At 34.4% G+C, this 17,182-nt stretch overlaps 1 protein-coding gene across 1 annotated transcript; it reads left to right on the plus strand.

The window, feature by feature from the left end:
- Positions 1–1,311: 1,311 nt before the first annotated feature.
- LOC110723889 (RNA cytidine acetyltransferase 1-like) lies at positions 1,312–16,849 on the plus strand. The gene is made up of 26 exons (XM_021903298.1): positions 1,312–1,535; positions 1,652–1,743; positions 2,361–2,532; positions 2,642–2,764; positions 2,866–3,039; positions 3,241–3,351; positions 3,468–3,601; positions 3,741–3,834; positions 3,919–4,017; positions 6,415–6,551; positions 7,450–7,544; positions 9,081–9,204; positions 9,321–9,408; positions 9,489–9,588; positions 9,698–9,750; positions 10,395–10,571; positions 10,665–10,702; positions 11,391–11,496; positions 12,127–12,306; positions 13,308–13,416; positions 13,492–13,564; positions 13,641–13,788; positions 15,103–15,231; positions 15,601–15,726; positions 15,966–16,031; positions 16,114–16,849. The coding sequence occupies exons 1-26, from the start codon at positions 1,431–1,433 to the stop codon at positions 16,348–16,350; spliced, it is 3,090 nt and encodes a 1,029-aa protein (XP_021758990.1). The 5' UTR covers positions 1,312–1,430; the 3' UTR covers positions 16,351–16,849.
- The last annotated feature ends 333 nt before the right edge of the window (positions 16,850–17,182 follow it).

Consider the following 17,182-nt stretch of genomic DNA (forward strand, 5'->3'; position numbering starts at 1 on the left):
TAATTTTCTTATATAATATAAAACCTTATAGCTTCTAAGTTTCTATTATTATGTTTATTTATTTATTTATATAATCCAATTCAATAACCTTTACGCATTTAGTATTGGTATAAACTAATTAAAATTCAAGTTATTTTGTTACAAATATTTTTTTTTGGATAAATTATCGTTGAATTAACATCATTAACTTTTATTTATTTGTTATAAAATTTTATAATGACCGTGCATGGCACGGGACTTAACTTATCATATAATATAACTAATATATAAAGCTAAACTTTTAGCCAGCCAGGTGCAACGACACTGGCTAAAAGTGTCGTGCCACGTTGGATAGATTTAAATAGACTTCATAAGATAGAATTTTAGGATAAAATTGTTGGTTTAGAGTTTTATTTTCGACAAATACTAATATTTCAGACGTACAAATTGAATTATAATTTTATTTTAAAAAATTATTAGATTATAATTCTAAAAAATTATCATATAAATTTATTTTTTTGTATCATAATAATTTTTTGGAACGAATGAAGTAGTTCAAAGCGTAAATCATTCACTTATAGTATGTACTAATCGGTTAAAATAACATATATATTTCACAATCTATTAGAATTTTATTACTACATAGACCTGTTTGGTCTGGTCATGAGTTAACTCGAACTATAACTTTATCTTAAAATTCAATAAACAACCCGGACATCGCCAGGGTACAAAACTATATATATATATATATATAAAGGGGAGTTTTTCCCCGAGTTTTTAGAGAGCCACGTAGGATCTAATTTTTTTTAGTGCGCCACATAGGATTATAAAGTTTAGTTGTAGCCAGATAATACGAGATTATTAAAATATTTTATAATTAAATAATTCGAATGCCACATAAGCAAAATTAGCAAATGAGATTTTTAAATTTAAATTAATTAAATATAAAATATTATCTTTAGATATTAGGAATTTTATCTAAATATATAACCAATTTTAGCACATAAATTAAAAAATATAGGATTATAAATTCAAATTGTAGCCAATTAAATAAGAGATTATTAATTTCTTTTATAATTAAATAATTCAAATTTCACGTAAGCAAAATTAACTAATGAAATTTTAAAGTTTAAATTAATTAAATTCAAAATATTAATTTGAGATTAGGAATTATATCTAATATTTTAAAATTAATATAGTAATACTAACAAACCGTGCATCGAACACAAACTGTGCATCGCACGGGGTTCATCTAGTTTGTTTCAAATGGAAAACCTAATAATTAAATAGGCGTAATATGACTCCAACATGACTTTCGTCTTTTGGCTTTCACGGAATAAACCAGACAAAACCGAAGCAGGTATACAAAACATAATAAACTCTCTTCAAATTTAGCGGCCGTTTCTTAAACCCAAAACCCTGGTTCTTCCTTAAACACAGAGCCACCAAAAATGAGGAAGAAGGTCGACGAACGCATCCGAACCCTTATCGAAAATGGCGTCAAAACCAGGCACCGTTCTTTGTTCGTCATCATCGGTGACAAATCTCGCGACCAAGTACTTTCTTCTTTCTCCTCTTTTTTTAATTTCCAATCAATTTTTTGCTATTAATTTGTGTTTTTAGTATGTGAATTTGATTGTTGAAGATTTTAATTATTGTTGAATTTCTACAGATTGTTAATCTTCATTATATGCTTAGTAAAGCTGTTGTTAAGGCTAGGCCTACTGTGCTCTGGTGTTATAGAGACAAGCTAGAACTTAGCAGGTAACATTCAATTTTTTAGTTTTATTGCTTTTATTTTACTTGTTAATTTATTGAATGTTTTTATTTGAAGAATGTCTTTTTTAATTTGAATTAGCTTTGTTTTTTATGAGAATTAGTTGGTTTTTGTGTGAGGATTTTCCCAAATTGGGGATTTTGTGGAATATAGGAGTGGATAAGAGTTTTCCCGAGTTTGCTTCGGTTTATTGTCAAGAAGTGCTGAAAGATTTTACTGCTAACTCGGTAACACTTGTCGGGTTTTGTATTTTTATGTGGTTAGGTCACTGACTCACTTAGATGCCTTTAGGATGGTTTTAACTGTGAAAAAATTTACATATATACATGAAGACTGGGGGACTAATGAATTTGTCTCTGCTGGTTGAACATTATTCATTTAGACGATGTACTTGTTCCTGCTGTTGATTTTTTCGTGATTTTTTTTCAGTTGTGTTGTAGACATGATGTCATTATGGATGTAGATTTACTTCTTTTGCATTCAATTGGTTACATGCTATCAGTTGGGCTGTATATCAAGTTACAGAATCCCCCCCCCCTTTCCTCCTGTATAGTATATTATCGTATCATGTATTGTTATGACCAATATGGTGTGCTCTCTGCAGCCACAAGAAAAAACGTGCAAAGCAGGTGAAGAAATTAATGCAGAGAGGACTTTTAGATCCTGAGAAGGTTGATCCTTTTTCTCTTTTTATCGAAAGTGGAGGGATAACATACTGCTTATACAAAGATTCGGAAAGAGTGCTTGGTAATACCTTTGGCATGTGCATACTACAGGTAGTTAAAATTTTCTGTTGGCTGGCCTGATCATCTTTTTACTGTATTTTATTGATTACTTAAATTGGTACTTTGTGGCTTTCTTAATTTGTTGGTTGGCTGCTTTAAGGATTTTGAAGCATTGACGCCAAACCTTCTGGCAAGAACTATAGAAACTGTGGAGGGTGGAGGACTGATTGTTTTGCTCTTGCGCTCTCTGTCTTCATTAACAAGTCTGTGCACCATGGTTATGGTATGAGTTGCTTTAAAGCCCACTTTCCCTGGATAAAAACTGTGTTGTTACTTCCTTTCGTACATATTTTGTTAATTTTTGATCTATTTAAACAAGTGCAGGATGTTCATGAGAGATTTCGCACAGAATCCCATTCTGATGCCACAGGGCGCTTCAATGAACGATTTTTATTATCAATTGCTTCCTGCAAATCATGTGTAGTTATGGATGATGAGTTGAATATATTACCTATTTCAACTCATATAAGGTCAATCACTCCTGTTCCTGTTAGAGAGGTAATCTATCCTATTTGAAAGTGTTCTGATTGAGCCAGAAAGTTATGTATACACTACCTAGTTTCTCGAGTGTAGATTCATAAGATAATTACAAAGTGTGTCTTATAAAATTTAAGAAAATGTAGTATGGCTCAAACAACCTTTTTTTTTTCTTCTGTTCTACATTTAATCATTCTGTATTAACTTGAGCTTAGGATTTAGGACTCTGACGGTCTTTCAGATGCTGAACGTGATTTAAAGAATTTGAAAGAGGAACTCAATGAGGATTTTCCTGTTGGTCCTTTGATTAAAAAGTGTTGCACCCTTGATCAGGTACCGGAAATAAGATGAGAAATAAAGTTTTTCCCTCTTTGTTCATATGATTTTTCGATGAGGCTATTGACTGTTTTGAAGTTTAAGTGCTCAATTTTACATTATTGTATGCATAGGGAAAAGCAGTCATTACATTTCTTGATGCCATCTTGGATAAGACTCTCCGTAGTACTATTGCTCTACTTGCTGCTCGTGGTCGTGGTAAATCGGCAGCACTTGGTTTGGCAGTTGGTGGAGCTGTTGCTGCTGGGTAGTATTTGCAACTCCCTCCTTTTCTCCTCCCTTTGCTTTTTCTAACAAGCAAAAGGTGGAAGGAATGATGTTAGATGTGTTTTTTTAAATTGCTGTTAACCTCTGTAGATATTGATTGTTAAAGTGTATATCTACAGGTATTCTAATATCTATGTAACAGCACCAAGTCCTGAAAATTTGAAGACCTTGTTTGATTTTATCTGCAAGGGATTTGATTCATTGGAGTACAAGGTTCAAAGTTCTTCATAAATTAATAATGATTCGTACACCTGTTGAGAATTTATGACCTTGAAACTAAGACTTTTTTTTTAACAGGAACATATGGACTATGACGTGGTCAAAAGCTCTAATCCGGATTTTAAGAAGGCAATTGTGCGGATTAATATCTACAAACAACATAGGCAAACAATCCAGGTAAGGACATAATATTTGACTTGATCTGTAATATTTTGCTTCAACAAACATGCTTTTATGATAGTTGGTTTTTTTTTTTTTTTTTTTTTTTCTTTTCCTTAAGCAATTTATTTAATTATTATGGCTGCTTGAGGCAGTTCCTTGTGATTGTTTCTGATGAGGAATCAAACTAAGAACTTTCAATGTTTGTCTGTTTGTTCGTATCTGTAGTGTTGTTCCATTGTGGATTGATGAATAGAAATTAGGTTGTTTCTGGACCTAGATGAGACCTCTGAAGTTTCTCATGTATTCATTTCCCATTATTCTTCCCTAAATATGTTCGAGTATAATTTCTCTTATATTCCATTGATTAGATTGAAGTTTTGTCTTCCTTATGTAATACACTGTCAGCCAACTGCCTACCTTACTTTGCTTTGTGGTAATCTTTGTTTGAATGGGTTCTTATGGAACTTGTGAGTGACCCATGCTTAGAGCCCGAGAAAAGTAGTCTTTAGATCCAATGGCTGAAGGCAGATGTTTTCTTTTGTTAATATATGTTAAAGGGAGCCTTCTTATGGTGACCAGGCACATTCACTTAACCAATCTGTTAAAACATATGTGGCGAGGCATTAGGGTAGTGGCTTGACATTCATACAGTCCTGTCCTTTTAAAACATTACTGGCAATTCAGAGACAAAATAAATGAATTTCCTGCGTTTTTCGTACGGCATTATCCAATTATGCTTATTGTGGCTGAATCTTGCATGTAAATTTCTAGTGAATTGATAAAGATTATTCAAAAAGAATGTCTTTAGTACATGACATACATCTATAAAAAAATTAAAGTACCTCTATGATATTTTTTGTAATTTTTAATCAATATAATGATATACTCTAATTTATGGATAAGTGGTTAAGTTAAAAATTGTATAGTGTAGGACACTGTTGGTGCTTTGCATGATTAAATGGAGGGAGTGTCAGCTAGCATAAAGCAAAGTGAACCTTGTTGCAAAATATGATTTGAAGTATTAAGAATCTCCCTTTGTCTAGTTGGAAAAATGAAGAAAGGCATAGATGATGCCTCCTTCCCCCCTCTTGAGGTTTTGCTAGTAGAGACAGTACATATCCTTTAGGGTGGGGGATGTGGAAGAGTGTGGCTTAATGCTTAACTAGTTAGCCACCTACCATTTAATAAATTGATCCCTCTTTTGTGTCCCGCTTCATCTTATGATTTACATTTGTAAGGTTAATGGTAAAAACTATTTGCTGGAATAGTGTCAACTATGCCTAAGAATTATTACGGGTGCAAACAGCAGCTCAAACTTCGGCCAAGGTGCATTGCTGCATACACTATTGACGGCAAAGGGTGATATCAATTTCTAATTATTTATGCTTCAATATTGCACTTTATGTGATTCTGCACACCCTTGGTTGAAGTTTGTGTTACTGTTTTCCCCCGCGTTAGTTTGTGGCTTTGTGCAGTTGTGTGCACCTTAGATTTGGTGTTGTTTCGGCCTATTTTTCCAAAATAATATAGGTTTATAAATTGCTCTCTATATAGAATGCTACGTAGAGCAATGAGTCCTTTAACAGTACCTTGTCTCTACAGATACTTGACATGGCCAATTTTATGTGACTATTGGTAATATTATAAATTTGACTGAGTATTTCTGAATGTAAGGTGGGATGGCTAAGATATTTGATGTGTAGCCTCATTTAATTTTGTAACTTTAAAGGCATCTTAGGATGTTAAGTGAGGAAATCTTTGTGCATTTTGCAAACTTTTTTGGTCTTTGTGAAGTTTGAGTTATTCTTGCTGTTGTAGCAGAAACTTTACGGAGTCTCAGCTAAACATGAAAATGCTAATTCTGAAAATATAGTACTTGATGTTGCCAGTGAAACAGAGTAGCCACAGTAAACTAGTATCGCTGGGAACTCCAAAAAGCTAAGTGTTTAAAGGCATGTAGGTAAGATTTAAGAAGATTGGGGCATTTGGTGCCTGTAAAGTGTTATTCTTCTATTGAATTGGGTCTAGTAGGATCTTGCTTGAAAACTCGTCTGTATGAGTAGAGTGATTCATTAACAAGGACACTCTAGTTTTTCTGTTTTTTGTGAGCTAAATTTCCTAGAACTTATGATTTTTCCTTATTCCTCAAATTAAGAAATACCAGACTAACTATTCATCTAGATTCAACTCAATTCATGTGGAAGATGAATATTCTGCTGTTGGCCTTATATGTGTAGACGGTTTAATGAGATATGACCTTCTCCAATCTTTGGTATCCTACTTATTCTACCTGTATCCACATCTGCTCAAAATGTCATATAATGATTCATCAAATATGTGTTGCTTCAGTAATTGTGAACCTTTTTGTGTGAAATTATTTGTTCACTAACTGATCCTTATTTGTGGTAACAGTATATACAACCCCATGAACATGAAAAGCTATCTCAAGTTGAGCTTTTGGTAATTGATGAAGCAGCAGCTGTTCCTTTATCTGTTGTGAAATCTCTTTTAGGGCCTTATCTTGTCTTCATATCGTCTACGGTTAATGGGTATGATATTGTTTTCTGTTTAAATATTTAAGGATAAAGCCAATGCTTCTATGTGAATTGTTATTATTTCTCTTTCCTTTTCAAGAATGATTTCTACTTTGTCATAGTGCTTCATAAAATTTCTTTTTGTGGCCTTGTTAGACTGAAAATTGTTCTGCTTTGTCTCATTTTCAAAATATCACTGAAGTTTTACTTTTACCTTCATTCTTTAATTACAAATAACAGCAAATTATGGCATTGAAAAAGAAAAGAAAACAAAAGAAAAGAGATCACACAGAAATGCCACCAGTATTGCCAAAACTTTGTGTCTTCCCTCCGTCCCTATTGTTTACCCCATTGCCATTGAAAAAGAAAAGAAAACAAAAGAAAAGAGATCACACAGAAATGCCACCAGTATTGCCAAAACATTGTGTCTTCCCTCCGTCCCTATTGTTTACCTCATTGCCATGTTTTACTCTAACATCTGGTTCAGTGACATTGATGAGATAGAAAAGTGTCGGGACCTAAAGTAATTTTTGTGAGAGTATACTTGTGGTTCCCCTTGGACATGGTATGGAGCAATCTTTTAGGGATGACCTAAAAAGGAAAATAGGGCAGACTGTTAGGGCCGGAGGGAGTATTTGTTAATTTTTGTGGATAGTAGAGGCGTAATAATTATTAATGTTAAAGTGGCACTATCAGGAAAAGTGACAATGCACTAAATTCACTAGAATGGATGGCATTTTAGTGCCTTCTTACCATATGTCCTCACTTTGATTGCCTGAGATTGTCGTTAATTTTGTGAAAATATCTGTTGTAACTCTTTAACTGGGTTTTAAAGGCAAAGCATACTAATAAATACTCTCTTCTACTATCAATTTTCCCTCATTGCATTGCTCCTCTGGTTGTTTTAATACAGTTATGAAGGTACTGGACGATCATTATCACTGAAGCTTCTGCAGCAACTAGAGGAGCAGAGTCAGATGTCTAAGAATTTGGATAGTTCTCTTACCGGTATGGATATTTTTTGTTGGTTTGTTGACTGATCAACTGTAATTATTAGTTGTTTTTCTTCCTTATCTTTAAATTTGGAAAGCAGCTGTTCTTGGCTCTTTATTTTCGCATGTCTGCAAGACTGTTAGTATATGGCCTATGCTGATATGGCTGAGAATTGATTTAGATTTTACTGAGGGTTTTAAAAATAAAATCAAAGCATTAAAAATAATGATGATAGAGAATCTACTTGTACTTAGCAATGTATGGGTAGAAGGATCTATTGATGGAAGAATTTTGGTCCAGGATAGTGTTTTGATTCTCTCTTCAGTAAAAAGTGAGTACATCAATTTTACCTGGATCAAGGGTTTGAACTGATGTAGTGATGTGTGAATTTGTGATATGGGTTGTGTATTGCAAAACTAGGGTTTGTTAAGCCTGGAGACCACGAATCATCTGTTACTGTCAGTTCAAATAAATTATCTAGGGTTTAGATCAGTATTACACCATTCACTTTTCACCCTGTGAATCACAATTTAGAACTTTCGATATGCAGACTAGTGTAATGAACTTTAGGTTGTGGATTGCAATCCATACATACTGCATTCCATGTAGCATTGGTTTTGAGCAAAAGTTCTAGATCTGGAACATGAAGCACAAAAAATGGGGGATTCTAATTGCCTGTGAGATTAAGGGTCAACCCAAAGTTTTGCTGGATCCTGGTCATGGGTTCTTTGATTTTGTGTGTTTGAGAGAGTGGGTGGGGGGAGGCTGAGTGGCAAAAAAAGAGCATTGAAGTTTCCTATTGATTCTCCTTGGTATGAAAGAATTGAAGGGATGCCTTTTGTGCTATTGTAGTTTTAAATGGCCGTGTTGGCAACTTGTTCCGCTCAACCTCCCCCCCCCCCCCTCTCTCTCTCTCTTTCTCACACACACACACACACACACACACACACACACACACACACTTGACAAATGATGACAAAAAAGGGTCTAAGCTTTAAAAAAGAGCATGAATAAATCTTAATTCTTTGCGGAACCTTTAAAAGGTCTGTACCAAATCTTTTTATTTTAGTTTATAGTGCTTGCTTGTGACATTTCTTTTGTTGAACTTTGGCATTTTCATGCTTATTGTAATGCTTAAATGATCTTTAATTCTATATCCTTATTTTTTTTTATTCTTATAAGGGCATAAGATTCTTGGGCCTTTTTTCTTGTCCACTTGGTGCTGACTTTCCTTATTATCTTTGTTAGTTCTGAGTTTGTAGCAGCTCTTAATTAAATTCTAGTTTAATTTATATTCTTCTATGTCCTCCCCAGTCAATGCCTACATCGAGGGACAGCAATAATTTCTTGATTATTCCATTGGCATAAAGCCAAACTGGTTGTGATATGAGACCATTTCCCTGTGGAATAAAAGTGTGCTAATTTGCTAAATGGTCTACTACCTTACTGGCATAATGCTGCATGGAACATTTTTGAACATAGGCATACAAAAAGATAACATTTTGTATCCTGATAATGATTACGATTTGAATTTCTTATTCTTTGTTGCAGGCCGAATTTTCAAGAAGATAGAATTAAGTGAATCTATCAGATATGCCTCTGGTGACCCCATTGAGTTCTGGCTTAATGAGTTACTGTGTTTGGATGTTGCAAATTACATACCAAATATCAACAGGTTGAATACATGACAAACATCAATATGACATCATTAATTCTTTGGTCAATTACTGGTTGCCCTTATTCCTCCTGAAAACATGCCAAAAGTAATTTTTATCTCTTGTTCATAACCAGGTTGCCTCCTCCCAGTGAATGTGATCTTTATTATGTTAATCGTGACACACTTTTTTCCTATCACAAAGACAGTGAATTATTTCTACAGGTATGTCGGACATTGCTTTGGTTATAACTTGCATGGTCTTTATTTGCCTTCTAGGATACTTATATGTACTGAACCTGCAGAGAATGATGGCTCTATATGTTGCATCTCACTACAAAAATTCCCCAAATGACCTTCAACTTATGGCCGATGCTCCAGCACATCACCTTTTTGTGCTGCTCGGTATGTTTGTGTTTGATTTCAACAAGCCTTATAAGCAATCAATGAATTAATGGTTTCAACTTCTCTAATTGATTTTGTTTCAAAAATCATGGTAACATTGTTTATGTAGGCCCTGTTGATGAGTCAAAGAATCATCTTCCTGATATTTTGTGTGTAATTCAGGTTTGACCTATTCTGTCATTTTAAGTTGCTTTGAATTTGTATTCCTTGTCAAAATTTGTGTTTTGGGGTAGTTGTTTTCTTGTAGGGCACATCTGTGTGCACTTGTATTTCTTTTTATTTAAGGCAATATTCTCTCTTGTTATAATTCTTCTACCATCTCCATCCCATAATATGGTGCATTAGTACCTTCTTCAAGACATACCTTTGATAAACAATATCTTTAATTTCGCAATAGCTAAAATTATATAAAGCTGATACAATGAAATACGCATTGACGCGAGTCTAACAATGTATCACATGACTGTTTTTTGTATATATGTATATATATGAGAATATTTGGTCAAACTTTTTAAAATTTGACCATGAAAATGAAATAAGCATTATATTGTGGGGCTAAGGGAGTATTGGCAACACATATAATCTTCGATAAGCGCCAACAATACATGGGAAGCTAGACTTTTGTTCGCTATGATACCTTGCATTTTTTGTTCTTAGTTGGGAAATTGGTGTGGCATAATTTTCTTGATTAGCATTACTAGAGCATGTCAGTACGATGTATTGTTTTTAGTGCTGATGGATATGTCAATTCTATCTTCAGTATTGTGATGTAGTGTGCTTATTTGAATTTAAAATTTTTTCTGCAGGTCTGTCTAGAAGGACAAATCTCTCTAAAATCTGCTCTGAGGAGCTTAAGTGATGGTCGTTCTCCTCATGGAGACCAAATACCATGGAAGTTTTGTGAGCAATTTCGAGAGACAGTTTTCCCTAGTCTCTCAGGTGCACGCATTGTGCGGATAGCCACTCATCCTAGTGCCATGCGGGTGAATGCTTTCTCTTGTTTTTGTGATTTCTTGAGTTATTCTAAAATCTTGAGTTTGTCACTCTAATGTTGGATTTTTCCTGATTTTCTGCAGCTTGGGTATGGTTCAGTTGCTGTGGAGCTCTTGGCAAGGTATAAACAACTTAATAGTTGGCCACATTTAAAGCTGTGGGATTTATGTGTATATACTGCAGCCATGCTTGTTGGAATGTTTCAACTTCCAAGGCTGCAAGATAAAGTGAAAAGAGCATATACAATTGCAATCACCGAATACTGTGCATAGCAACTGTGTATCCATGTCCATATTATGTAAAGTTCTTAATAGAAAGGCATTACCTAGACTAAGACATTTCATTTATAAGTCTGATCAGATCCTTGGATTCCCAGCATTGAATCTCATTTATTTACTATTCAGAGAAATTAACGAGTGAATGACTTGATGCTGTTTGTTCATACTTCCACTTGTTTTTCCATTGTCCTGAATATTTTGTTTGCTTGTGATAACCTTTGTAAAACCACAGTGGTTTTTTTCCCCCCTTAAAATTAGAAGATGAAGCAGTTGTCATAGTTTAGGACTATACATTGCTTGTATTTAAAAATATATTAATATCCGATTGACAATTGGTGAATGAGAGACAAATATTTGATATCTTATTTTCTTTGATTTGTTCTGCTTCCTTGGTAGCTTTATTTCTTTTTGAAGGCTTCCTTGAAAGTGATGAGATATACTTTGGAGCCAGTACTCTCTTCTGGATCATAGTATTTTCATTTCTACACTGCACACCATATCATGCTGATATTTAATGCTGCTGGCCATCAGGTACTTTGAAGGACAGTTGACTTCCACATCTGAAGCAGATGATGATGATGATGATGATGAGGATATTAATGAGCCACCTGTTAGTATTGTTCAAGCAGCAGAAAAGGTAAAACTCAAATAAGTAAATGCTTTATTTTTCGTGCCGTTGTATGAAGTGGGTGTTTCTCTTTTTTTTTGGTTCTTTTGCTAGTTCTACTTTCAGACAGATTATAGAAAACCCATAATACAAACTATATAAACATGGCTAGTTATTTACATGGCCTGGTGTTAGTAATGTGGGAAGCTGAAATGTCTAAAGTTTAACTCATAAGTATACTAGCTCCTTTTAGTAAGAGAGAGGGTGTAAAAGCTGGTTGTAAGGTAAAGTAAGAGAGGTTGTGAAGGTGTATATATTGTTGGGTAAGAGGGGTATGATGGTAATGATTGTGTGCCTAAAATGGAATAAAGTAAAGTGAGTAGAACAAAAAACAAAACCATAAACAAAGAGTAGGGAGATTTATATATAGGTTAGATATAGAAGCTATGTAGAAACTTTGGATTTATACGAGCACACGTTCTTCTATAGCGCTTCAACACCTTATGTAGAAACTTTGGATTTATATGGCTTGGTGTTAGTTGTGTTTTGTTTATTATTAATGGACTATGTTTTAATGGGCTTGTCCTATGAGATTAGTGTATTTGTGTTGGTATGCCAGGCACACTTTCTAGGCTAAATTTCTCTCATATTATTATGCAGGTGTCTTTGCTTGAAGAAAATATTAAGCCCAGAACAAACCTTCCTCCACTACTTATGCATCTTCGTGAAAGACGTCCTGAGAAACTGCATTACATTGGTGTATCCTTTGGCCTTACACTTGACCTCTTTCGATTTTGGAGGAAACACAAATTTGTTCCATTTTATATTGGCCAGATTCCGGTTAGTGCTCTTACTTTCCTACCTTTTACATTTGTGTGAGAGGCTTTTGAATTGTCATTATGAGTTTTGGTTATATAATTAATCTGACTTGTATATGGAGTTATGGACGGGCTTCGCAAATTGCTGTTAAGTTGCAACATGTGTTTTCATATTGGTTGCAAGTAAGCAATTTGCAACATGATCTTTTGGAAAATGGCATCCCTTTGTATAAGATTTTTCACTTCCAAAGTTACTCTAGGTGTAGTACCTTGAGAATTTGGACTAAGGAGGGTTTGTAAAATATTAACACACGGACCAAAGAGAAGAGGAAAAAAAAAACAAATAAAACTCGAAGAAAGTGTTTCAAAGTAACCAAAAGTCTTAGGCTTAAAATTCAGTTTCTTCTGATCATGGAATCTGCTGAGTAAAGCTTTTAATCTATATTCTTGTTCATTACCTTGAAAAGTTTAAAGTTGTACTTAGGCTAAATCTCATTTCATGTAATGGATGAATGAAATTGATTTTATTTTAATTCGTAGGGAGTTTTGTTATATCTGGATTCATATTCCACCTATATATTGGATTATAATATGTTCTGCTCCTTTATGTTTTACTCGGTTATTGCAGATACATAATTAAAGAAAAATTTGATTAAGGAGATATATTATGACTGTGAAACGTTGAATGGGTGTTACTGTGCAAGTAAAAGATGAAGAAAGTAAGAATGTGTGGAAAGGTGTAGTAATTGTGGGATAAGAGGTGTAACTTGGTAAAGGGGTATGCCTAAAGTAGAATAAAGTAGATTGAGTAGAATAACAAATAAGAATGGAAAGAGTAGAATGAAAGAGAATGGAGGTAGTATTTGATTTGTCATCCTGCCTAATATGAGTCAGACATAATTGAGAAAAACTAAGAAGATTCAACAACTGCCTTTATTCTTCGTCAAGTTCATATTATATTCTTGCTTGTGCTAATGGAAGTTTGTGTTTGTGTGTGTGGATGTCATTTGTGTGCTAAATCAGAATGCTGTGACTGGAGAACATACTTGCATGGTCTTAAAGCCATTACATAATGATGATATTGAAGTTGATGCATCTGATCAATTGGGATTCTTGGCTCCGTTTTATCGAGGTGAGTCATTCTCCAAATGAGATGAATGCTTCTTTCATGTGCGGGGATCATTATTGATTGTTCTTTCATCCTTAGATTTCAAGCAAAGGTTTAGTAGATTACTCTGTTCCAATGAATTTCGCTCCATGGAGTACAAGCTTGCAATGAGGTTAGCAATTCTATTGACTGCGTCTGCATGTTAATTCATTGAAGAATCAAGTTTCTGATTTGCTCTTCTTTTACAGTGTATTGGACCCAAAAATCAACTTTGCAGAGTCAGAATCATCAGGGTTGAACATGGATGGGTTTTTGAAGACTATAGAGGAGTATATATCACCTCATGACATGAAGAGATTGCAAGCTTACGTAGACAATCTTGCTGATTACCGTCTGGTAGTATTTTGCAGATTTACTTTTCAAAGAAGCATCTAGCTTGCTAGCTTATTTATGGTCCCTCCTTCCTGTAATAAAGTAGAAAAGCTCCTTATTACCCCCTTCCAATTTGATTTTCCACGTAACCATTCTGGTCTGTCTCATTTTGATATTCCTCTTACTTGAATGAAAATAAAAGCTCCTTATCCCTTGTGATGTAGAGCTCTGTTTCACGCACCAGTTTTTTTTTTTTTTTTTGGTCTCCTTCACAACCACCATTTTTCTGTCATGATTAGTAACCTTCTCAACAACCTTATTATTTCTCTCCACGAAACCATTTTTTTAATTCCTCTCCATCTAAACCAGTTTGGCCTAGTATTTTCCTTGCAGCTCCCCCCCCCCCCCCCAAAATCTTGTAATGTGAATCTTCAGGGTGGGGGGGGGGGTCACATGCATATTTCATTTTTTTGTTCTCAGTGAAGAGTTGACAATTAAGTCGCTTGAGGCTTTCTGTGTATATAGGCTGTTCAAGGGACATGAATTAGTGAGTATGAAAAAAAAAGGGAATTAGTTTTTTTTTTCTTAGGTTGCATATTGAGATGTTGGGACCACACTAAGGGGATGACAGAGGAACTTGTCTAAAAGCTGTCCAAATGTCTTGTTCGACACACAATATAAACAATACTGTAGGGAAAGACGGTTGGAGGGAAGCTTAAAATGGGAAATACTTTGATGAAAAGTTTTAACATATATTTCAATTTGTAGACACTAAAGAGTAAGTGCAATGGCTGATATTCATGTTTTAGAAGCCTCTATAGGTAAGGGAATAAGGGATTAATCTTTAGAAATAATAAAAATAGAACATGGAGATGCTATTATTTTGAGAGACCTTTGAAGTTAGTATTTGCATTTTCAAAAGAGCTATATATTCACTGATGTGCTATGCATGGATGTTCATCTGAGAAATCGAAGGATGACTCTTTTGACCAAATCATAATTATAATTATAGAATCATATCTGCCAATTAATTTCAGGCAAAGAAAAAGAGTTATATGTCAAATGGAAGTTTAACTTGAGAGGTCTATGATCAGAGAACACTTGTTGGTAGTGTATCATATGGTAGGAATCTTAGGATTCCCTTTTTTCGGATTTTTTTTTCTTTTCATATTTTATTGTTGTCAGTCATTCGAAATATCATGTACTACCTTTTAAAGCATCTTTGGACTGATTTCAATAAAATCTGCTGATGCATCATCAGATGTTTGATAACCACCATGCACAGAAATGGGCTTTCTTCTGGATTTCTTATATCTTATTTGCTATTGCTTTCTACAGATCCTAGACCTTGTTCCTGTCCTTTCACATTTATACTTTCAAGAGAGGGTACCTGTTACATTGTCATATGCCCAGGCATCAGTTTTGCTCTGTATTGGCTTGCAGAATCAAGACGTATCATACATCGAGGTTCCATCTCTTGTCTTTGCTGTTGATAAATAAATCTTTACAAATTAATTGTACTACCTCCGTTACATATTAGTTGCAACTTTGGAATATTTTATCTCTTACAAATAATACTCAAAGATGCAACTAATATGTAATGGAGATAGGATTACCTGTGCATCTGGAAAGGTTTTCATGTTGATGATGTCTCCATTTAGAGCAAAACTATTGATTGTTGTCAAATTTGATTCTCTTACAAGTATTACGGTAAATGATGAACTTGGATAAATGTATGAGTATTTTTTGAAAAAAGCTTGTCGCATAGACAGATCCTAGATGTGCAATTATTAGTATGTGATACTTTGCTAATGTATCTCCTTTGCCGTTTTTCAGGGTCAGATGAAACTTGAAAGGCAGCAAATATTGTCATTGTTTATAAAAGGGATGAAGAAGTTCCACAAATACTTGTATGGTATTGCTACCAAAGACGTTGAATCAGCCCTTCCCCGTCTAAAAGAAGTAAGTCAAGGAAATTCCAAGAATTCTGGCCTTGAATTTGGAATTAAGATGAATTTCCTATGCATTCTCACATAATGGTCATGGTTGTATATGGTATATTTTTATGTTAGATTAAAGTTTAATATCAGCTCTCATATTTTCATAAAGAGATGCCATAAACCCTACTTACTGATGTTTACTATCAAAATTGTAACAACTAAATGTGATGTCTTCATTCTTACCAAATGTTTCTTTTATAGATTGTGATGGAACCTCACAAAATAACTTTAGAGGAGGATCTAGACAATGCGTCAAAGAAAGTGAAGGTAATCTGATTAAGTCTGTGCCTGCTTAAACTCCTATGTTTCCATTTTTTTACAATTGCGCTAAGACTGGTTGCTGTATCAGAGTGACATGAAGGCCAAGGCTGAAGGCTTGTTGGATCCTGAGTTGCTTCAACAATTTGCCGTAGAGGCTGACTTTGAGAAAACCCTTGGTGGAAAGATATCCTCAAGTGGCTTAGTCAGTGTTAAATCCAACAAAAGTAAGCCAGAGAAGAAGAGCAGGGTTAGCGACAGTAAGAATGAAAAGAAAAGGAGTAAAGATGAGCGTGGCAACAAATCTAACAAAAAGAGAAAATCATAAGTGGGGATCCTAGAGGAGAAGACTTACAAGAGAGAATCATAAGCGGAAGTCCAAGGGGAGAATGTATACAAAGAGAACAATCATCATTAACATCAAGAGTTACATGATTCTCCAGGGCTGTAGAATGACATGCATTTCAATTGCAGGATGCTTCATTTAGCTTGATTAGGAGAGCAGAGAAATGCCCCCTCGAGTGTAGTGGTTGAATCACTCGGAAATGTCATTCAATTGCTTCCATCCTTGATTTACCATCAAGGGATGCACAATTTTGTCTCATGTGGTTAGTACTTGACTACTCACCCCAAATGTTAGGTGCACGTAGTTTGTTTTAGAAAAAAGAGAGTTTTATTATTCCTTGTAAGCTTTTCTTGCACACGTCTGTATTGTAGGTAATACTTACATTGATTTTTGGTATTTGTCCTTAATTTCCTGTTTTCTTTTGCTTGTTTTTACACTCTGATATTTAAAAAAACAAAGTCTGCTAATAGTTTACTCGTGATTTACATCCTCACACAATATAAATTGGTTCCATCTATGAAAAAATAGTGTTGGATTCCAAGTAGATAATTAAGTTCAGGTTTGATGCAAGATTGAGAAGTTTAATGCGAATATAGAGTACTGAAAAGAGTATGGAGTACTGAAAAATAGAACGAGTTATCAGTTTTAGGTGACCGGATTTCTCATGGAAGTATAAATTAATATGGATGATCAAAACTTATTATAGTGACTATTGTGAAGTGATTATCGTAGATTAATCTAGACTAGATTTAGTAAACGAGTTTGGTTTTTGTATAATCTAAATATAAATAGGTTGAAGGACTTGATTATGGGT

Source organism: Chenopodium quinoa, unplaced genomic scaffold, assembly GCF_001683475.1.
Source record: "Chenopodium quinoa cultivar QQ74 unplaced genomic scaffold, ASM168347v1, whole genome shotgun sequence".
Classification (NCBI taxonomy): domain Eukaryota; kingdom Viridiplantae; phylum Streptophyta; class Magnoliopsida; order Caryophyllales; family Amaranthaceae; genus Chenopodium; species Chenopodium quinoa.

Coding starts and splice junctions, on each gene's coding strand:
- LOC110723889 (XM_021903298.1), top strand. CDS start 1,431: ATGAGGAAGAAGGTCGACGAACGCATCCGAACCCTTATCGAAAATGGC. Junction 13,789..15,102: donor ATCTTGCTGATTACCGTCTG/GTAGTATTTTGC, acceptor TGCTTTCTACAG/ATCCTAGACCTTGTTCCTGT. Junction 15,727..15,965: donor CCCTTCCCCGTCTAAAAGAA/GTAAGTCAAGGA, acceptor TTTCTTTTATAG/ATTGTGATGGAACCTCACAA.